Source organism: Calliopsis andreniformis, chromosome 10, assembly GCF_051401765.1.
Source record: "Calliopsis andreniformis isolate RMS-2024a chromosome 10, iyCalAndr_principal, whole genome shotgun sequence".
NCBI classification, from domain to species: Eukaryota; Metazoa; Arthropoda; class Insecta; order Hymenoptera; family Andrenidae; genus Calliopsis; species Calliopsis andreniformis.
In genome coordinates this window covers 5,940,145-5,963,593 of record NC_135071.1, presented here as the reverse complement: position 1 = coordinate 5,963,593, position 23,449 = coordinate 5,940,145, and the positions used below count along the sequence as shown (strand labels likewise).

The window sequence follows — 23,449 nt, the reverse complement described above, 5'->3', positions numbered from 1 at the left end:
AAAAATGTGACAAAAGTTGAGCATTTGCAAACCAGGCGACGCCTAATTTGTAAGGCTACCGATGTGGAATCGGAATCTGTGATACCCAAATTAACGATGCGAGTTACTGAAAATTTCCCCCTCCACTACACACACCACCTTAGGAGTCGCGTGTACGTGAGCTCGGCGCTTCGGGCCACTTCGGCCATATTCGAAAAGTCAAAAGAGAACGCAAGCGTAAAGTGAACCTTACTCTCTCGCTCTTTAAATACTGTCCAAGTTATCCGACAAACGACACAAACCGCGCGCGATATTTTCATTTGCCCAGACATATTTACGAAAGCCCGAGAAGACAAGAATACGGAGCCCGTCTTTTGCTATCAAGTTTTTTTTTTTTAGGCGCTGCCTGGTGTGTTCAAGCGGAACTAAACTTGTCAGTTTTTTACTCTGTTTTATCTCTAACCTGGCAAAAAGCACTGCCAAATCGCGCTGACGCTTTACGTCCTTATATTGAAAGATTTTGAGATGAAAAAGGACTCGTTCGATAGAGGAAGGTTCAATCTAGCCCGCGCTGGTCATTATTTAATCAGATTCTGCTGATGTTCAGTAATATGAGTGTTCAAAGTAAAGCAAAAATCGACAAATTCACAGCCATGAAATCTAAGCATTTTTAGCTAATTTAGAGATTGTTCTGAGCGAAATCATGATCAGCGCGGGCTAGATTGAACCTTCCTCTATCGAATGAGCCCTTTTCCAGCTCAAAACCTTCCAATATAAGAACGTAAAGCGTCAGCGCGATTTGGCAGTGCTTTTTGCCAGGTTAGAGATAAAACAGAGTAAAAAACTGACAAGTTTAGTTCCGCTTGAACACACCAGGCCTAATCAGGAGGCCCGTGCTGCCCTGAGTTGACACGCGAGTTTCGAAAATTTGACGAACCACTACACATGCAACTATACGAGCTGCGTGTTTCGTTCATGTCCCACAAGAAGTCCTATGAAAAGTCATTCCGAGTGACATTGTAAGGTTCGAACAGAAAGTGAGCTCGGCGGTTCGGACTGCTTCGGACAAACCATAATTTAGCATTTTAGTAACGCGAGAGTAAGATATGACATTTGCCTTCTCTCTCGTCTTTCCGAAGCTATCCGAAGTGATCCGAAGGGCCGAATTCACGTACATACGGCTCGTATAGTAGTGTGTATAGTGGAGGGGGAATCACAGTGTGGCTCCATCTCGCATTCATTAGGCAGCCACATGTCTGTGGATAATTTTATTTCTGTAAAGAAAACTGTAACGGCAGATACCGACCAAGAAATTTCGTAAAGTCACTGTGATTCTTGGATATTAGTGCCAAAATTACGTTCAAAATTACAAGTGCACTTGGGAGGCGCTAGGTGCTGCTGAGCGACAGCTCGTTATACCCGGGTAGAGGGACGATCTCTGCAGCCCAAAACAACCATGGAGACGCCCAGTGCACCAACATCCTTAGTAATTCATTAATAAACCCCATCGAGAACAACACCAAGTCGGTAAGTCTCAATGTAATTCAGCTAATTCCATTCCAAACAAAGCTTTCCATGGCACTCCAAATCAACAAGCCTATTTCCAAGCTGCCTATCCCCATAAGAAGAGCAAATCTTTTTGTGTCAATTAACGATACCACCAATCCTTCCGCCTCTGCCAGCGATTCTAAACTGATTAAAAACACCCTTAGTCATAGCATGGTACCTTAAAGCGGTCCCCCAAATTCCTATTGAAAATAGATTTAATTTACTCAGCTTCTTCAGGGACTCCTCTGAAGGTAATGCTGCCTCTGGTTCCAAAAATGCACTCCCCAATTTGGATCACCCCACTGTCGGTAGTGATCCCTCAAATCTTCTGTACACTCCAATTTCCAGTAGTAACGTTGACCTCTGAAACCCCATAGAACATATTAAATCTCCCCCAATACACATTCAAAACTTTCAAGGTAACCTTGTTGATTTCACTAAAGAACTTAAAAACGAATTTAAGGAAGAATTCAAACTCAAATTCTTTGGAGACAAAATTAGAATAAACCTTCCTAACATTAAGAGCTTTAAACGTCTCAAAAACAAATTCTTACAGGGAAATAAACCCTTCCACACTTTCACACTGAACTCCGACAAATCTCTGGTGGTTGTCTTAAAAGGCCTCCCTAAAATTTCTCCTGAGGACATAATAGAGAAAATGCAATCCAAAGGGCATAATCCTACCGTATGCATCCCCGTCAACAAAAACACCAAAGCAGTCCACTGTATCTACAAGTTAGTCTTTCCAAATGGCACAAGTATGACCCAATTATCATTCAAACTGCTCAGGTGTGCACACAGCAAATCACAACAATTACCCGGCATTGTCAGCATATTTGGCCAAAAGGCAGACCCAACGACAGTCACGTATCCCCTCCGGTTTCGCGACCATACTCCTAGGATGGTAAACGCTCCTAGCCCCAAATAGATCCACAAGTCATACAGCAGAGCCCTTCTTTCGGGATTGACAGCTCTCCCAGCGCCATCAATTCATTCAATTCTCCCTCTCCTGCTGGAAACGACGTGCTTACTGAGCCCTTGCTAACTCTGAGGAAGATTAATCAAATTTGTAATTTAGAAAGTATGTGCCAAGTTGCTAGGAAACTATTGGATGATCTAAAAAGATGTCACAGTGGCTTTAAAAGGCTCCAGGTATTTATGGCGGCTGCAAATTCACTCTCTTAAACGGCCTCCCCTTACTCATGCTCTAGAACGCCTATTCCATTAGGAAGCGTAGAAATGAACTCAATCTGGCTGGTCAAAAGTATAATGTTCATATTGTTCTGGTCACTGAAACATGGCCGTCCCCTGATTTTGACTTCTCTCTCCCTGGGTTCTCGATAGTTCGCAAAGATAATCTAGTGAATAAAAATGGTGGGTGGGTGGGGGGGGGGGGGGGGGGGGGGGGGCATCGCCGTCTACCGCTCCATTCCCTACTCAGAAGTCCTTAAACCGGCTCTCCAAAAACATGAATGTCTATACAATCTGTATATCAAGCTGCATTAACCTTCTCTTTACATAGGAGTAGCTTACGTCTCTCCTAACATCTGGATATACCCACGGGTATGGGTCAACCATTCATATTGGGAGGAAATTTTAATGTCCACCATCGGGCCTGGTCAAACCGTAACAACAACACCAGTGGGGTAGTATTCCACGACCACTTACTGACTTCCAACTGATCGAGCTAACTGTAACCCGTCGATACTGGACCTTTTCCTGGTTGAATCACCTAAGGACTTCACCTGCATTACGACTTTGATACTGACCACAGGCCGGTCCAACTATTCCCTTCCAATGACCGACGTCACCCTTCAAATAGCATCCTGACAACTAACTGGGACGACTATAAATTCCGCACAGGATCCTTCACTATACAGCACAGCTTCCAGAATAACACCGACCTGAATTCCTGCATTCAAGACTTAACCTCCTTTCTCAGGTCCTACTACAGGAAACCCACATCGTGCTCGCAACCAACCGAGCACCACCCGGATCTGGAATCAGATAATCAACTTAGCGGCCTAATAAGAATGAGAAGGAGAGCAAGGAAAAGCTTCCAAGCTACCGGAATACCTTATTTCCAAGGATTAATTAAAACTATCAGCAAAGACATTAAATCTTGTATAAGTACCTTATGCAAGGAGGGCCAGGAGAAGAGGCTTAAAAACCTAAACCACAACTATACTTTCTGGCCTGCCTTCCGTGCCCTTACGTTTCAGAGGTCCATTATCCCTCTGATCTCAACCGTAACCGGCCCAGCGTTGTCGAACTTAAGCAAAGCTAAAGCATTTGCGAAGACCTTAAATGACATCCACAATTTTGTTCTCCCACTCATGTCGCCCCATGAAGCCGAAGTAAACGAATGTCTACACTCACTGCTACTGCCTTAGCTAATTGGAAGGAGTTTCACATTTCACCAGATAACATAATCGCTCACATAAAGAGAATTAGGAAGGGAAAGGCTTGCGGTTACGATAGCATTCGCTTCCACATGATCAAAAAAGTTAACAGAAAAGTCCTCGTGTAGCTCTATTAGGCAGGGACATTCCACAATCCAACAACCAGTTAGGGCCACCCCACTAGTCATACACGAAATGAATGTCAAAAGGTACTCCGTTATGGTGTTTCTGGACCTTTCAAAAGCTTTTGACTCAGTGTGGTAAATGCTCTTATGTACAAACTCATCAAGTCTGGTTTCCTTTCTTCAATCTCGCTTCTAATACATTCTTATCTTACGAACCGTTACATGTTTGTTCAGCTGGGCTGCTCAGCAGTTGCACGCCACAAAATCACGGCGGGTGTTCCACAATGGAGCCCACTCTGTGTAATATATATATTAACAACATCCTCTTGCACAAGAGCTGCCTTTTGGCTATGTTTGCGAATGATACTGCGCTGTTAGCCTCCTCCTTTAACCCTAGTCCCCTAAAAACTCCTCAGTTCATTTAAAGATATGCAATCAACCAATATCTTGGCGAGACGAAGGTCCGCTATCGGAAGATCATTCTTGATATCAAATTGAAATGGGCCCCTGCAGTGGCGGAAAGGGTCAGGAGGTTCCGTTCGGCGGCGAGTGCCATGCATCGGTACATCTACGACAGCTCTCCCCTCCAACTGAAACTGAGAGTATTGCTGTACACCTCCTGTCTCCAACCGGTACTTACTTATGGTTGTCAGGTATGGTCCAGCGCTGCGCCGCCTCGATCCATTTGAACATAGTCAACAGATCTCAAAATAAAATTTTACGAATACTCTTAGAAAAACGACCTCGCTTTTTGGCGACGAAAATGCATCAAGCCTGGGTCTAGAGCGTGTGCTGGACTATATCGAAAACCTCCTGAGAAGTTACTCCATTAAGGGTCATGAGAACAGACTCATTCACGATATTGGAACGTACGACCTACTCAAAATTCCATACTGGGTCAAATTTCACTTCCCATGCTTCTTCCTTCATAAAAGATTCTTGTTCCAAAATCCCTCTAGACTGACATTCCCCTAAACTCTGGCAGCATTCCTTGCATCCTGCAATTGGTGTTTTTACAATTTTCTCCAATTATTAGCCAGGACATAAACTTATCGACTTTTCTCACTTTCTGCAGGTAATACCGAACTATCTAGGAGTGGTGGTAAAGGGGCCGCGGGATTCAGGTACACCCGCCTGACTCATTGAAAAAAGAAGAAAAAGAAAAAAACAGGAGACGGAAGCATGAAGATCTAAGAGGCAGCTGAGGTACTCATCCAGTAAGATCGAGACCCCTTTTTTAAAGGTAGCGACCGTTTTCCAGAGACCGAAAGTATTCGATGCTCCTTTGCAGATTCAGGTTTGCGTAACCTTTATGACAGGTACACTACGACAAGTCTAAGCGAGTGTAGTACGAGCGACATCTTGAAGGCAGGTGCTGTACTGACCCCTGTTAGATCGAAATCGCTCCCCTATGGGTAGTGACCATTCTAGTAAATTTAATAGTTGATGCTCCTTTAAAGTTATAGTTCACGCTAACTGTAAGCAGACGAATCGCCTGTCAAACAAGCGCTAGAAGTCGTTTTCAGTCTGACAGATATTAAGATCGCTCGTAAAGAATATTGTGCCTCGCGAGGCGATTCGCAGGACGAGGTACGGAATATGGTCGTTGAGTACGTGAGCGGTTAAGGGATTAGAATCCACTGGATGATTTCAGCAAATCTTCGTTTATTGAACAAAGTGTCTGAACGGTTAGCGAGAATACAAGTGCTCACTTCGACCTTTCGTCGTTCGTAATTATCTTCAAACTCCTCGATTTCGCCTATATCGAATTCTGTTTTCGTATCGCTATCGGGTCACACATTATCATATATGGTCCTGTTAGCAACATCCTCGACGGTGGAGATGTCGATGCTGATTTTGTACAACGTGCTTGCACGTGCCTATCCAAAACGTTTCTGGATTGACGCAACTATGTTACGGATGGACGTTGTTCGGTACAACAGTATTTTTTCGAAAGCCAGCGACTTATCAGTCGATATAAACGAGATAAACGAAAGGCTTACGGATGCTTAGACAATTCAAACAAGGATTAATTCTTCCACGAGTACTTAAGACCGCTCCGTGATTATAGTCATCTATAGCTTTGGCAGTGACTGAGGCATACGAGTGATACGAAATAAGATCTATTGTGCAGACAGACATACACACTCACGCTGCGTATCGTATCAACGATATAGAATATAGGGGGTTCACTACCGCGAATTGCATAACTTAACATATTTATAATTAAAAATAGCGTAATCATATAGCCATAACTCAACTATCGTTCAACTAACTATAAGGCTTAGACATATAACCCTTGCGTACTATAACCAGTGTTATAATTATAATTAATAGATAGATATTAAATAATAACTATGACCCATACAACCTCACTTGGTCAACTTGACAATATGTGACGCCCTCACCATTTCGATGAGCTTGAAATATATTATAAAGGACAACATTTTTAACAACTTTTTTCTACGTATATACGAGACAGTCGGCTTTACTTTCCGAGATATTAAGTAAAAAATCGCCGCTACTACTATTCAAATTGAGAGAAAATTCATTTAACTTCTTTCTATAAAATCTAATTCTATATAAAACTAATTTGAAACATTTTTTTAAATTGTTACGAACAACGAATACATATGAGAAAATTCAAGTAACTATAAGAGGTAAGTATCATTATCCATGCACCGATTCTGCTCGAAATCTAATAAGACTTTGAGATGAGAATATAAAATTTAGATATAAAATTTCATTGAAATTCGTTCAGCCGTTTGAATGCAATTGGATTAATAAACATACAAGGTTTTTAAAAAAAAAGTCCTTTTTTTAACAGTCAAAACATAATCAGAGGGTCTTTAAATGACTGTTTCTACAATAAAAATTTTTCGAAAGTTTTTTTCATTAGTATACTTTTCTAACTTGCAAACTGAAAATATCCGGGCAATCGAAAAGCTCGCGTGAGGTGTGTGTCGTTTGCTAGCGGTTGGGATTTAAACACTACAAAGAGCGAGAGAATGCACATCATGTCCCACCTTCTCTCTCGATCTCCTAAAGTCAGCCGAAGCTGTTCGAAGCAATCGAAGCTGCCCGAAGCACCGAGCTCACGGATAAGCGGCCCGTGCGTAGTCGCATAGTGGAGGGGTTAATTTTCAATATTTGCGTCCTCAGTCTGGCAGCACAGGTCCTCAGTCCGATAGCACAGCGAGAGCCGAATCGACGGCTATGTGCTTAAGCGAGGTGAACGCACCGGTGGCGCACAATCGCCAGCCATGTTTTTTTTCCTTTAACAAAGGAATCGGCTAGTAAATAACGGCGTGGTTCTTCTTGTGCAGCTTGAAGACGAAATAATCATTACAGAAGTGTTATTTTGTTGTTATCCACACGTGTTGTCCTAAAGTGTCAATCTTAGTCGAACATGGTGACACTCAAAGAGGTTTTCTTCCCGTTTTTCAATTCTGACAGGCTTCACAAGAGTTCTAATCCCCACTTTCGATCTTGTGAAGTTAAGACAATTCAAAACTTGTCTGTGACACGGTTCCTTAAACCCGTTTCGTGAGACATGTCACTGGTACGGTTCCTTAAACCTGTCTTGCGAGACGCGTCACTGGTACGGTTATTGAAGCATCCATTTTACAGCGACGTGCAAGATATCGATGTAGTTACGATTGTGTCATTCGATTTGCACGGGAGGTGAATCACTTCGAGGCTCGGCGTAGACATCTGCTTCCACCTGGTCATTGAATTACTGTTCTTTTGTAGGTCGAATCATCCAACGGGACTGAGTTAGTGCTTAACGGCACACCCCCTTTCTTCTCTCCCTCTTTTAATGTAATTATAAGGAAATATTAAGGAAATATAATTATAAAAAATTATTCTTCACTTTTGATTCTTACTCTCTTAATTCTTTTACACTCAACACTTCTGGTCCTTCGAGAAAGAAAATAAAGAGAACAGAAAACAAAACTAGAGACGAGACAGATTTATTATGAAGCGTAACCACATGGAGTATAAAGTTGAACAATAACTCTCATAAAGCAACTCTATCGCCAAATTTTTGGTGAACCTTACCTACTCATCGATTACTCGACAACAAGTAGAGATTAAAATGCACGATCTAAACGACCAATGGGAGAAATTTCAAATAAGTCATAAAGCAGCACACAATCATTATCGAGATTAAATGTTAACGATCTGCAAATGGTAAAAGAACATCCATACTTTACTGAGATCATTTTCGACATACCCAGAGATTGTTACTTGGAAACTATAGCAAAAATGACAACCTTGTTGGAAGAATGTCATAGTACTTCGACTTAAGCACCACCTGAAAGATCCGCCTCTCAACCACTCACAGTTAGTTCGATATGTCATACACCCCGCTTACCACGGACTGACTTATCTAACTTCAACGGCACGCTGTCTGACTGATTGTCATTTCAAGATTTATTTACGTCTTTGATTTTATCGAATGCTAGCATTTCCTCCGTCGAAAAACTACAATATCTTGAAACTAAGCTTATCAGTTCAGCATCGCACCTGCTTAAGAATACTGCTCTTATTTCTGACAATTTCCAAAAGGCATGGAAATCACTTACTTCCTTTTATGAAAACGAACGACGACTGGTAAATTCAGCATTACAGTCACTATTTTCACTAAAAAGGATGACGAGAGAGTCAGTCTCCGAAATGGAAACTCTTTATACGTCGGTCATGCAAGTTTACCGTACGTTGGAAACTCTGCGATGACTAATCCAATTTTGGAATGGCATCCTTGTTTTTATGAGTGTTCAAAGATTAGATCCTGAATCGGTGAAAGCTTGGGAACATCATCTCCCTCCAAGCATTTGAGAAATCTCAATCCAGACCTTCTCAACTGCGGAATCAATTAGTAAGGTCTCATTCTGCGACCACGAAATCAGCAAGCGACAACCATGTAAAATCCTGCCTGCAATGCAAGCACGAACACTATACCGCTCATTGTCCCAAGTACCAGCAGAAGTCTATCAAACAATGATCAGAGTTCATTTTAGCTAAGGGACTCTGCTCCCTTTGTCTAGGCAGCACCGAGCTTCACGCTGTCAATCCGCAAAGCGATGCATTGAATGTGGAAAGTGCAACCACTCGACATTACATTTCGCATAGCCCTCATATCCGAAGAAATCTTTGTCTACAGTACAAGGTCATTCACCGAAGCAGCCTCTAGCCACGCAGCACCACCCATTGAAGGAATATCGAAGAGTATTCACCACGCACATTCTGAGGCTGCTGATATCAATTCTGTTATCCTGTTAGCCACTGCCTAAGTCAAGGTTATCAATCAACATGGGGAAATCTTTCCAACGTGTATCCTCTTAGATCAAAATTCTGAAGTCTTGTTGGTGACCGAAAACCTGGTTCAGCAGCTCCGCATTCCTAGGAAAACTTCCCACCTTCGTTTAATTGGAGTCGGAAATCAAGGTACCGGTAAGACTAGAGGAGTTGTAAAATTGGCACTAAAACCTTATTTTGAGTCATCCTTGGTGCTCCCTAAAACATTAACTGCTACCACCACGTGGGCTCATTTATAAGAATTACTTCTAACAAATCCGCAATACATGACACCGGGACATATTGACTTTATCATTAATGATAATTACTGAACTGAACTATACGAACATCTTCTCGACGGCCTCATTATCAAAAGTCCGCCAATGCTTCCGTAGCTCAATTCTCGAAATTTGGATTCGAAAATCTGGCCCAACCAATGCCTCTTTCGTAAACTTAGAACCTCAGACCTATCACTGTTCAACGAATCAAAAGCTGTATGAGCTAATGAAACGGTTCTGGCACTAGGAGGAAATTTTCGCTTCCCAAAAGACCTCATCATCTCCGCCTAAACAACATTGCGAAGACCACTTTGCTGCAATTCTCACCCAAGATTCAACGAGAAGATACATTGTTCGACTGCCGTTCAAACTACTATCTTCTGATCACTTAGGCAATTCAAAACCTGCTGCCGCTCGCGTGTTATACCACCTCCAATAACGATTGCAGAAGGATCCAATCTATTTTCAAATCTATTCAAGCCTAACACATGATTAAAGTGTGTGGTGGTGAAATTGAACTGAAGGGTGCCTTCTAGCTCCCTCATTATGGTGTCATTCGCAAGACCACTTCCACAACGAAGTTACGGGTTGTCTTCAACGGTTCGTGTGATGTCACTAATGAGTTACCACTAAACGAAATTCTGCACGCGGGGCCAAAATTACAAAGTGACCTTTTTGATGTGTTACTTTGATTTCGGCAAATTCACTACATCTACTCGTGTGACATCGAAAAAATATACCAATAGATGCAGACAACCAAATTTTCCAACGGATCCTGTAGATGAAGGATCAATAAATCGTTCAATATCAACTTACTGTAACATATGGCCTTGCTTGTGCTTCCTATTTAGCACTCAAAATAATCCTTCAGCTACTCGAAGATGAAGGCAAAAAATTCCCTCTGACAACTGAGGTGATGCAAAAAGGACGATACGTCGATGATACCTATGGAGAAGCTGACACTATTAACGAGGCAAAGCAACAAGCTCTTGACGTTCACAAGCTCTGCTTGGCGGGCGGTTTTCCTATAAGGAAGTGGACTAGCAATCATCATCTCATTCTAGACTGTGTTTCAACTCAATATCACAGTCCTACGGATTCCGTATTCAGCCAGAAAAATGTAATTCACGCTTTAGGATTGTCCTGGACTATCACTCCAGAGACTCTCCATTTCAACTTAAGCAGATCGTTATTCACTCAAGCAACCAAACGAGCCGTCTTATCAACCATTGCTCAATTCTTTAATCTGCTTGTTCTTCTGTCGACGATAATTGTTATTGCGAAAACCTTTCTGCAAGAGTTACGGGCACTCAAATTATCTTGGAATGACAGTTTGTCGAATTCCCAACTATAAACCTAGCACAACGTTGTCGAATGAATGGTAGATTTGGAGACTATCATGATACTGAGATGAATTGGAACGACGTCTTCTATGACCATTGAAATTCATGGTTCCTGTGACGCCTTCCAATCAGCTATGACAACTGTTATCTTACGCTTGATGGAGACATATTCCTGGTAAAGTCGACCCTATTGATTGTGTTACCAGAGGTCTTTCAGCTTTACAGTTTCGAGATTGTCATCTCTGGTAGACACGTTAGCGTCAACGTATTTTTGAATGAAAGTTGGGCGGATAGCCGAACGATGACGGGTCCTTGAAGGATTATGATAGGGCCTTAGCCTGCGTGTGACTAGAGGATGCATGAGAATAAAACAGTCTCGTTGACGACCGATAGCGAATGGCTACGTTGGGCCTCCCAGGTATCGTGTGACTGTTTAAAAGAAGAGCGAATGTTTAGAGGAGGCAAGCGACTCGACGCCATGTTGCTGAAGAATAGGGACTTTGTTCCTAGAGGATCTGGCCACGGAGTGGAGAGAGTCTTTTGACTCTCTGGCAAAAGGACTTTGTCAAGGGACATACCCCACTTACCCCAGAACTTCGAACGAGGAATCATTTTAGAAAAGTTTCTAACAGACAGGTCCAGTATGGCCCTCAGATAATCATTCTAAGTGGCTTAACCAGTTTCCATCACTGACTCCAATCCTACACCAGCACTTAGAAGAACACTCACCATTTAACACGCAGAACTCAAGCTGCTTACCACGAAAACTAACCTGCCGAGATCGAATCCTCTTGTGCGCCTGTGTCCATTTCTTGACGACAATAAGTTACTACACGTTAGAGGGAAATCAAAAAACTCTTCACTAAAGCCCATATCCAAACACTCTTACATTGTACCGAAGAACTCAGCGCTAATCATTCAAGACTCGCATGAACAGACATTGCACAGTCTACTCAAGATACGTTAATCTACATTCGCAATACATATAGGATCTTCAGTGGAAAAGTACCAGTTCGATCCTTCATATTAAAATGCGTCGTTGCGCTCGATACCGCCACTCTCAAGCGCAACAACTAATAAAACAATTATTGGCTTCACGAATCAATCCATTCCGCGCCTTCTTACGCTCCAGTGTAAACTGTCCACCTCTGCCATCCATTTTGAAATTGTGATTGTTAGAATCGCTGAATACAGGGATCTAACGGGGTCCGGAAGAGGTTGTAGAGATCGAGTGTATCAAAGAACGTGTACTCCGTCAATTTTTCTTTCGCCTGTCCTTATGAGCACCCTTTATTTGAAATAAAAGCCCAAGAAGGGGGAATAGGGGGCAGTCCGGGGCTTGATCCTGGCCGCTCTTGGTCAATGATTAGGTCACCTCTGGGGTCCTGGTCAGCGACGGTCTGGAACAAGGAGGGATCGGCAAAGCCGAAACAGTTAGCTTTCGAATATATCGAGCTGAACTGTGAGCTCCCGAGTTCAGGCCTCGACGACGAGCCTATGTGGAGGAAAGATCAGTATCTTGCCGTAACGCTAAAGTAGTGCAGCGGACTGTATTACCGACGATTCTTCACACTGAAGAACTCGTCGGTCAGCGAGCGTACAGAAGGGAGGGATCCTCCTATTCTCTGTTTAACCTACCTTCCAAGAAGGCTTGCCTCGTACGAATCTTGGCTTTCGCTGAGATTCGCGAGCAGGAAACTCGCTATAACTAGCTGCTGCTAGCCTTGGTAGCTGATAATGGCCGGAGGTTCTACTACTCACCGTTCACCACAACGTATACATCTATTCGTCACGTGTGTGCTGTTACTAAACGGGTGGCAGATCACGGGTAACGTAGAGGTGCTGCACTTACGTTAACCCTCTCTGTTTTATTGCCAATTATCAAGGCTCAAACAACCAGTGGTCTACGATTGCTCCTCTGACGAATAGCAAACTTAGGGAATTAGAGTAACTACCGATTCCACGAGTACAGTTAATCACCTGCAATAATACGTCACTGGACACTCGATGCTCTATCGCACGTATCCCACGTGATAATCGATTAGAGCAATTTCACGAGTTACAGTGGACAGACACTCAGCTCAGAAGGCGTCGCGAGTTCAAGAATCTGGTGCCCAAATTACTTAAACTCGGTTGACTCTTCCACTCGACATCAGACCTGAGATTCGAAATTCGACAGCTGGTCGAAATCGATCACCTGTTTGAACGTCAACTGTGTTAGCTGAAAAACGAGTCAATTCGAATGTACCGTGTCTGTTATTGGCGCAACTGAATTTCCTACCGAAGGCGACATTGGGCCGGTCACGTATGCTAACAGACTACGATTTTCGCGGACGAGACAAAGGCTCAAATAATCACCGCTTTTTAAATAGTGATGGATTATTCGACTGAAGCATTCAACGCCGTATTTCACCGATTCACTGCACGAAGATCCTGTCACCCTAACAAGCGATTGCGGCACAAATTTTAAAGGGGCGGACCAACAATTGAAGGCATTATTCTCAGACGCATCTACTGAGCTTCAGAAACTTGCATCAGTTATTGCCAACGACAAAACGAAATGGATTTTCAATCTTCCACAGTACCTCAATTTAATGAAAAATGGGAAGCTGGAGTAAAATCTCTCAAACACCACTTAAAACGCGTTAGTGGCACCACCCTTTTTATATACGAGGCGATGTCCACCCTCTTAGCAAGGGTAGAAGCAATTCTCAATTCCAGTTCGTTATGCCCGTTCACGAATGACCCAAATGATCTGCATGTTTTAACACCAGGTCATTTTCTCATAGGCCAATCGCTAACACTTGTTCCAGAACCTAGCCTGACATTCATAAAAATTACAACTTTTTCGATGGCAACAAATATATCAAATGCAGCAGAACTTCTGAAGAAAGTGGTCCAAAGAGTATTTATAGCGGTTTTACGCGATTTATAAGTGAAATAGATCTTCCCCTTCTGTAGCTATTGGAACTTTAGTCCTTAATATTGACGAGATTCATTCAAACACATTCTGGTGCCAACGGCATCGCCCGAGTCGTCTTAATCAAAATCAGCACTTTCATTATCAAACGTCCGATCACCAAGATATGCCCTTTGCCTATTGAAGCACCATTAGAAGACTGTTCGTTGCCTGCGTCAACGAAAGCGGGCGGTAATGTTTAAAGAACGTAAGATACAAAGTATGCCCTAATCTCCTTGCGTCACTATAAAGTGTCGGGGGACGCTCAAGGGCCTGATCGGCGGCCACAGCTACAAAGCGTCAGGAGATGCTCGAGAGCGGAATCGGTGGCATGTGTTTGGGCGAGGTAAACGCGCTGGCGCACAATCGGCAGCCAAGTGTTTTTTCTTTTAACAAGTGAATTGGCTAGTAAATAACGGCGTGGTTTTTCTTGTGCAGCTTGAAGACGAAATAATCATTACAGAAGTGTTATTTGTTGTTATCCATATGTGTTGTCTTAACACTTAGCCGACCGATCGGGTAGATCTACCCGTTTCAATGTAAGTCGGTAGCCGACCGATCGCGGATATTTACCCGTTTGGCAGGTTGGTTTGCGCGAGCGTGGTGGAAATCGTACAGTTCGTTGCGCGCGCGTGGTCGACTAAGTGTTAAAGTGTTAATTTTAGTCGAACATGGTGACACTCAAAGAGGTTCTCTTCCCGTTTTTCAATTCTGACAAGCTTCACACGAGTTCTGAATCTCACTTTCGATCCTGTGAAGTTAAGACAATTCGAGACGTGTCTATGGCACGGCCCCTTAAACCCGTTTCATGAGACGTGTCACTGGCACGGTTATCGAAGCATCCATTTTACAGCGACGTGCAAGATACTAATGTAGTTACGTTTGTGTCGTTCGACTTGTAGGGGAGGTGAATCACTTCGCGGCTCGGCGTGGACATCTGCTTCCGCCTGGTCATTAAATTGCTGTTCTTCGTAGCTTGAGTCATCCAACGATACTAACTGCTTAACGGTACACCCCCTGTTTTCATTTCCCTCTCTTTTAGTGTAATTATAATGATAATAAGCACTAGTTACTGCCCCCCCCCCCCCCCCCCCCCCCCCCCCCCCCGCCCCAGTTTTCCGCCATGCACAAACACCATGCACTGATGCAAATGCATCGTTGTATACAGACTATTCGCGCACAAGCGCATTACGAACCGTGAATCACAAACCACGTATAGTCTGTAGCGGCCTTAATAAATTATGTGGATGTAATGCCACTGATGTGAAACATGCATCCCACTACCAGGAGATAACGAATAAACATCGGATCATTACTAATTTTTTTTCGATATCTATAATGCAGCTTCAAGACAAAAATCATACATAATCACATGACAGAATTTTATGTAACATAGTAGGCCTAAATAGTTTAGATTTGTGCTTCCTTAATATACTACAGCAAAAAAGCAATTAAAGCAATAAAAGCAATTGTACGAGCGGATGTTTTTGAATTAATTTCAATGGCTGCTAAAACATTAGCTTCACAATTTTTTCTTACCTACAAATATATAAACTATTTAGTACCAGTAGCAATAAAGTACAACCAATTATAATATTTTAACATCATCACGTCCGGTTTTGGTCGATCAGAATGACGCTCATGAAATTTTGAATAAACGTCGCGGTAGGATAAATAAATCTATTTAAACATTCAAATGTAACCTTTACACGGCTCTCCAAGGTTATCTAAAGGTCAAATCATTATTGTCACCTTATTTGCCCCTTAATGCCATACCATTTTTGTCTGAAACATTTTTTTGTATTTTTAATATTTAAAGAATTAATCACATGTAGACATTTAAACTAGACACACTGTATATAAATTTGTTGCAATGATTTATTTATAGAGGTATTTAATACAATCACACTTTACTGATCTATTTTACTGAGTCAATAATTTTTAATATGTTATCTCTTAACAACTTTCACAGTTCCATATTTATTATATGACATTATTACAACATGCAACTATTTTACTTTGAACAACTCTCCAAAAACACCATATAAACGTTCTTTGCACCCTTGGACCATTTTTCTTCAGTTACAACAGCATCATTAATGAGTAGAGATCCCGACTATTAACATACATGTATAATGACCCCCGTGTACATTGTTTTTGTAACGAAACAGTGTACTTACAACTTTATAAGGTTTTTCATTTATATGCAGACTGTTGTTGCATATTTATGTTAGATAGTCTATCTGAAATAATCAACCAATGAAAACGAATTTATCAGAAAAACAAACACAGCAGCTTTGATATTGTGACTACGACATGAGAATTTGATTATATCATTTTATAAAGTCTGTTATCGCACTTACTTGTTATAAAATATCAAATTCAAAATTCACATCCAATTTTATTGCACAAAATTGCTTCTTTTCTTGAAATTCCGGGTATTTCACCAAAGCTTCTAATTCGATTATTAATTGACGCTTGCTTCGCAAAAGTATCCACTTTGACTACCTATAAATGAAAAAAACTAGTGAGCATATAAATAATGCTTAAATAAATCAAACTATAAAATAAATTTAACAAACTAGATTAAAATCATATGAAATATTTTATTTTCATCGAAAATACAAAATCAGAAACAAAAAACACAGATACATTACCTCTACGTTTGTAACCTGTCAAACGACATATGTGGCGACTGTGGCGACACTCTTTGATGTGAAGCTGCAGTTATTGCAGCTTCAAATGTTAAAAGAACGTTATTGTTTTATTAGTTAATAAGATACAAAATGTTTAATCGATATCGAGAATTCTAGGAAGAAGGATCAAAAGAATTGCATTAACAAGAATTATTAATCAGTTCCTTATATTTATATTCTACAAAGTTTTAATAAAATATTTGTTTTGAAGAATTAACTTCAGTCCCACATATTCATTGGAGACCCTAGAAATAAATCCCCTAGAGGTCTGCCAAATTGGTGACCCCGACGTGATTTGAAGACTGAAGATCTCCTCCATTTTGAGCGGACAATTTGAATTTCCTACAAAAAAAAAAAAAAAATGCCGTTAGAACATTCGCCATTTCATCAAACTTCTTCCGAAACGAGGTCAAGACAACATACAACCGGTACTGCACTCAGGGAAACGATAGAATCAGAAGAAGATCTGAATTCAAACCAGGATATTGTCCATACCGATTCCAATGACGCGAGTATCGAAGCAGCTCAGAAGGTACGTTTACCTCCCTTCTGGAAAGAAAATCCCACTCTTTGGTTTATACAAGTCGAAGCAGCTTTTGCGATTAATAGAATCGTCAAAGAAGAATCAAAATTCAGACATGTAATTATATATTTAGACTATACCATTCTTCCTTTGGTCGAAGATATATTGATTTGTCCTCCTGAAAACAATAAATATTCCAAGTTAAAAGAACGTATATGTAGAGCTTTCGGAGAAAGTAAAGAAGCTAAAATAAGAAAGTTGCTTGGTTCGCACGTTCTAGGAGACGAAAAACCTTCGGTTTTCTTACATCGACTACGTAATTTAGCACCCGGACAAGTTAACGATGAAATTCTTAGATCAATATTCATGGAGCAACTTCCGGAAAATATAAGATCAATCCTTGCAATTAGTGAAGTTAAAGATCTTTCTAAATTAGCTCTTTAAGCTGATCAAATTGTAGATATGTCTCGACCAACATCTTCTTCGGTATTTTCTGTCGATACGTCACAAGAAAATCTACTTAAAAAAATGAACCAAGAGATTGTTGAATTAAGGAAACAATTAGAAAAATTGTCTAGACGGAATCGAAAAGATCGAAGCTTTTCAAGAGGACGATCAAGTTTTAAGAAATGGACAACAGATCAAGGTAAAAAGAAGAATGAAGAAGGTAAGGGATACTGTTTTTATCATAACAAATTTGGAGATAACGCCCACAAATGCATACGTCCATGTTCGTTTGGTAATAAGAATGTGTCGGAAAACTAACTCAACCGTTGCGAGCTCAGGCGGTCGTTGACGGTCATAAAAGGAATAAACGCCTGACGATCTCGGATAAGAAGGATGGCGTATTCTATTTAATTGACACTGGAGCCGACGTTTCAATAATTCCTAAAAATATGGTCAGAGGTGTCAAATCCGCTGTTGATTTCAAGCTATATGCTGCTAATAACACTATAATTAACACATACGGTTGTAGTTCAAGAATACTGGACCTAGGCCTACGGCGTCCGTTTAGATGGCAATTCATCGTTGCTGACGTCAAACATCCGATCATTGGAGCGGATTTCTTAGAATTTCACGGCCTTCTTCCAGACCTAAGAAACAAAAGGTTAATAGATGAACAAACTTTATTAAGTACCAAAGCCAGGATTACAAATAAAGAGCAAACCTCTGTTGCTACAGTAAGTAATTCCTGTAAATTTAAAGAATTACTGCGCAAATACATAGAAATTACCAAACCATCAGCTCTTACTAGAGTGGTTCATGATGTAACTCATCACATTGTCACATCTGGATTTCCTGTTTCTGAGAAACCACGAAGATTAACTCCTGAAAAGTTTGCAGCAGCGAAACAAGAATTCGAACTTATGCTAGAACAAGGAATCTGTAAACCATCTTCTTCTCAATGGGCTAGTCCGTTACATATGGTCCGAAAACCGAACGGAGACTGGAGACCATGTGGAGATTTTCGCAGGCTAAATAATATTTCAATTAGAGACAACTATCCTCTACCACACATACAAGATTTTACACATCATCTAGCTGGTTGTAAAGTATTTACTAAAATTGATTTAGTAAAAGCATACTTTCAAATTCCTGTCGCTGAGGAAGATCAACACAAGACGGCGGTTACAACACCATTTGGACTGTTCGAATTCACTCGTATGCCATTTGGATTAAGGAATGCAGCACAGACGTTCCAGAGATTTGTTGACACTGTCTTGCGAGGATTAAGTTTCTGTCAAGCCTACATTGATGACCTTCTCGTTGCTTCAAAAGATGAAGAGGAACGTCGTATTCATTTGGAGCAGGTCTTTCTACGTCTGAAACAAATATTTTATTAAAACTTTGTAGAATATAAATATAAGGAACTGATTAATAATTCTTGTTAATGCAATTCTTTTGATCCTTTTTCCTAGAATTCTCGATATCGATTAAACATTTTGTATCTTATTAACTAATAAAACAATAACGTTCTTTTAACATTTGAATCTGCAATAACTGCAGCTTCACATCAAAGAGTGTCGCCACGGTCGCCACACATACACGGCAAATGAAAATCACCCCATATTTCCAATGATCACAACAACTTCAGAAGAAACCGATAATATACAGGGTGTCCCACATAAGGTGGCGGAGCCGAAAAGGGGAGATTCCTGGGGTGATTCTAAACACCCTTTTCCTTTGCAAAAATGTTCTCTGAAGCTTTGTTAACGAGTTATTAACGAAAAACATCGACCAATCAGAGAGCACGAATAGCGAGCGCTCGGCCGACCAGCGACAGGTCACAAGCTACGCGGAGCGTCTGCTACTCACCGTGCTCGAGGCTTGTACAAGAAACTGAAGACTTTTACACGTTAAAAAATTAGGAACACCTTAGCTATCGCAACAAATGTTGTGGAATTTTCTCAGATTTTTAAATTAATTAACAAAATTGTAAAACATAAAAAACGAGAGACAAGAAGGATACTGACCAATTTTGTTAAAACTATTTGTGGAAAAATTATAACAAAAAATGCTGCAACATGTTAGCTATCGCGACAAATATTTTAGAATTTTTCCAGATTTTTAAAATAATTAACAAAGTTGTAAAACATAAAAAACGAGGAAAAAGAGTTTCAAAATGCCGATTTAATAAAGTAATGCTATAGTAAAAAAATAAAAAGCAATGTTTTTGTAGTTCCTACGGATTGTACGTTATTTTACTGTGTATCAAAACATTGAAAACTGTACAATAATACTTATTTCATAATGAATGAACGAAAATTGGAAGTATTAGTTGCTGTAATCGGTAAAAAGTATGGAAACATTGATTTTTATTTTTTTAGTTATGACGGACCAAGGAAAAACATGTTTAAATAAATTGAGATTAATAATATGACTCTAGTAATACGAGTAATTACTATCGGTAAAACTCACCCATTCGGAGAGGAATTCACCTGCTGCTTGAACACTTGCTCCATTAGGTCGTTGTGTCGATCCCGATCATTGGGGGATGATGGCCAGGTAGCGCTGATCACAGGTATCCAAGACCACAAAAAGACACCTTGCATTTACAACACTATGCGGTCACTAACAATAATCACTTCACTAAACGAGCACTTGACCTTTTAATGACCTTTTAAACGACAATCGACTATTTTGAAACGTTCTGCAGGATTCCATAAATAAAAACAAGATGTTACACACTTCAGCGGCGAAATTACGATCGATACTAACGATTTTTTCCGAAGTCTCTTTCCTCGTGCCCTCGTATCCCTCCAGCGCGACTTCTCGGGGTGTAGCTTCGTCGAAATAGTCGAATTTGATTTGTTAGTTGACACCAACGAGGTTGGATCTTCTTCGGTTACTTTTTTTAGTGGAGGTGGTAGTCTCTTCTTCGGGTCGAAAAAGTCACATGGAAATTCATGGGGAAAAACGAAGGCCGTAACGAGTGTCTCGCAGATGTGGCCGTTTATGATCACAGGTATTGCCCAGCAAGTTCGTAGGAGCCATCGATACCCGAGACTGGAGACTGCAAGGGTCGCGTCGCGTTTACCATGGAAGTCCTTTTAATGCATTCGGACGGATGAAATATGGAATTGCCCGTTGTTAAAACGCCAGTTGGGGAAAGCTTCTGAACGTTAAACATTTGGTCAACGGATGTCTCGGATAGACAGACAAACTCGTCGATGAGGAGAAAATACGGCAATTGTATTCTCATTCTTGCATGCATTTTATTACGGCACACACACAGTGATCATCCGATGTTTGTTTCTCTCTTCCCCAATTTTCGTAAACCTTTTCGACCTATAGGGGAGGCTTACCCATGTATTAAAGATTTGACGGATCTTTTACATACACGTAAATGCATTTAGGTACATGTAAAATCAGGACCTCCTTTATAAACCACTTGGAAATTAAATTCAATACAATGGCAATACTTTTTTTCCTTCGGAATATTTCAACGAATATCTGTTTATTTTTTCGATTTTGTTTCATAAAAATATTTTGAAAGATAGCAGGGCAAACAAGAAGAATAAATGTACGGTCACTACATGTGCAGCGTAATAAAAAGCAAGGCTCGGTCGCAAGACGCAGACATCGAAATAGTTAAAGGGATTCGAATACAATTGATGTATTTAACCCCCGATGTAGTGACGAATTAGTCTCTGCCAGACATTCGTTGACCAAATGTTTAAGGGCAAAAGAGTTTCCCCAACTCGCTTTTTAACAACGGGCAATTCCATATTTCATCCGTCCGAATGCATCGAAAGGTCTTCCATGGTAAGCGCGACGCAACCCTCGCGGCCTTCGGTCTCGGGTACGGATGGCTACTTCGAACTAGGCAAGGCAATACCTATGATCATAAACGGCCACATCTGCGAGACACTCGTTACGGTCTGCTATGCTAATCCGATATGCCTTTGCTTTTCCCCATGAATTTGCTTGTGACTTTTTCGACTCGAAGGAGAGACTACCACCTCCACTAAAAAAAGTAACCGAGGAAGATCCAACCTTGTTGGTGTCAACTAACAAATCAAATTCGAGTATTTTGACGAAGCTACACCCCGAGAAGTCGTGCTGGAGGGATGCGAGGGCACAAGGAAAGAAACTTCGGAAAAAATGGTCAGTATCCATCGTAATTTCGCCGCTGAACTGTGTACCTCTTGTTTTTATTTACGGAACGCCGCAGAATGTTTCAAAGTAATCGGTTGTCGGTCATTAAAAGGTCAAGTGCTTGTTTAGTGAAATGATCAGTGTTAGTGACCGCGAAGTATTGTAAATGCAAAGTGGTTTCTCGTGCTGTTGTACCTGCGATCAACGCTACCTGGGCATCATCCCTCAGTGATCGGGATTGGCACAGTGACCCAATGGAGCAAGTGTTCAGGCAGCAGGTGAATTCTTCTCCGAATGGGTGAGTTTTACCGATAGTAATTACTCATATTACTATAGTCATATTATTAATCTCAATTCATTTAAACGTTTTTTGCTTTGGTCCGTCGTAATTAAAAAAATAAAAATCAATGTTTCCATACTTTTTACCGATTACAGCAACTAATACGTCCAATTTTTGTTCATTCATTGTGAAATAAGTATTCTTGTAGAGTTTTCAATGTTTTAATACACAGTAAAATAACGTACAATCCGTAGGATCTACGAAAACATTGCTTTTTATTTTTTTTACTATGGTATTACTTTACTAAATCAGCATTTTAAAATTCTTTCTTCTCGTTTTTTATTTTTTACAACTTAGGTAATTAATTTAAAAAGTTGAAAAAATTCTATAATATATGTCTCAATAGTTAACGTGGTCTTAATTTTTTTCATAATTTTTCATCCAATACTTTAGGAGAAATTGAGCATTGACGTAAACATTTTGAGTTTCTTGTACAAGCCTCGAGCACGGTGAATAGCAGACGCTCCGCGTAGCTTGTGCCCTGTCGCTGGTCAGCCGAGCGCTCGCTATCCGCGCTTTCTGATTGGTCGATGTTTTTCGTTAATAACTCGTTAACAAAACTTCAGAGAACATTTTTGTAAAGGAAAAGGTTGTTTAGAATCACCTCAGGAATCTCCCCTTTTCGGCTCCGCCACCTTATGTGGGACACCCTGTATATGGGAATGCTAAAAATAACATTAATAGTTTATAAACATTTTTATTTACGCAAGTCCAATAAAACTGCATTTATTAATAAGAAATTTCGTGATATAATTCATACTTGGCGCGTATGCTGCCGAGACTTCTGATGTGTTGCCAATCATTTCAATTTAATAATGTCGCCATATTGTTAAATTGATTTTGTTGCGTGGCCTTCAGGGATTTTTATTTGAACCCGGGGAGGATTCGTGCCCGTGGAGCGCTAAAGCACTCTGCTCGTAAAGAAATGAAACAATTTTAAACTCAAACTAAACTGTTATATTTGAACCAAGAGAAAACACGTCTTATCCGTTCAAAGGACTGAGGCGAAGAGAGAGTACCAAAATGGTTTCTCCCTAAATCTAATAATGTTTGTTAATTTTTGGTATCTTAGTAACAAGGAACCAATTACATAATTATATTATAATTAATAAACTCCAATTCGTTAAAACTATCGTCAGCATTTATCGATTTCTAGCTTTCGAGTCTTTTACATCTTGGCGCTGGAGATAATTCCTTAGAGAAGGGGAAAAAGGTGAGATTTGAATGTTTAAATAAGTGTTTCTAAGGAGATATTGATTTATTCTTTACTCTGAAATATTCTGTAGAGTAATGTTTATAACTGGTTTCAAGCATATAAACTTATTCCAACTTCACTTTTGACGCCTTCTCTATTAC

The 23,449-nt window shown here is 40.6% G+C and overlaps 2 protein-coding genes and 1 long non-coding RNA gene across 4 annotated transcripts in view; 2 read left to right on the top strand and 1 right to left on the bottom strand.

Moving 5' to 3' along the window:
• Nucleotides 1–864: 864 nt before the first annotated feature.
• Nucleotides 865–23,449, top strand: part of LOC143185056 (late secretory pathway protein AVL9 homolog) — a 29,194-nt gene continuing 6,609 nt past the window's right edge. The window contains exons 1-3 of one of the 2 annotated variants that reach the window (XM_076387769.1): nt 865–998; nt 1,262–1,506; nt 5,130–5,297. The gene's annotated coding sequence lies outside the window, so the exon portion shown is untranslated. Of the gene's footprint in view, nt 999–1,261; nt 1,507–5,129; nt 5,298–23,449 lie in introns of those variants that run through there. The other variant, XM_076387770.1, reaches the window with a different exon arrangement.
• LOC143185071 (uncharacterized) lies at nt 10,312–10,987 on the top strand. Its single transcript, XM_076387795.1, has 2 exons — nt 10,312–10,410; nt 10,505–10,987. Exons 1-2 carry the CDS (start codon nt 10,312–10,314, stop codon nt 10,985–10,987), a joined length of 582 nt encoding a protein of 193 aa, XP_076243910.1.
• Nucleotides 15,796–16,637, bottom strand: LOC143185057 (uncharacterized). The gene is made up of 3 exons (XR_013002864.1): nt 16,593–16,637; nt 16,299–16,443; nt 15,796–16,178 (listed from the first exon to the last, which is right to left on the bottom strand). It is a non-coding gene; the product is annotated as an uncharacterized LOC143185057 (long non-coding RNA).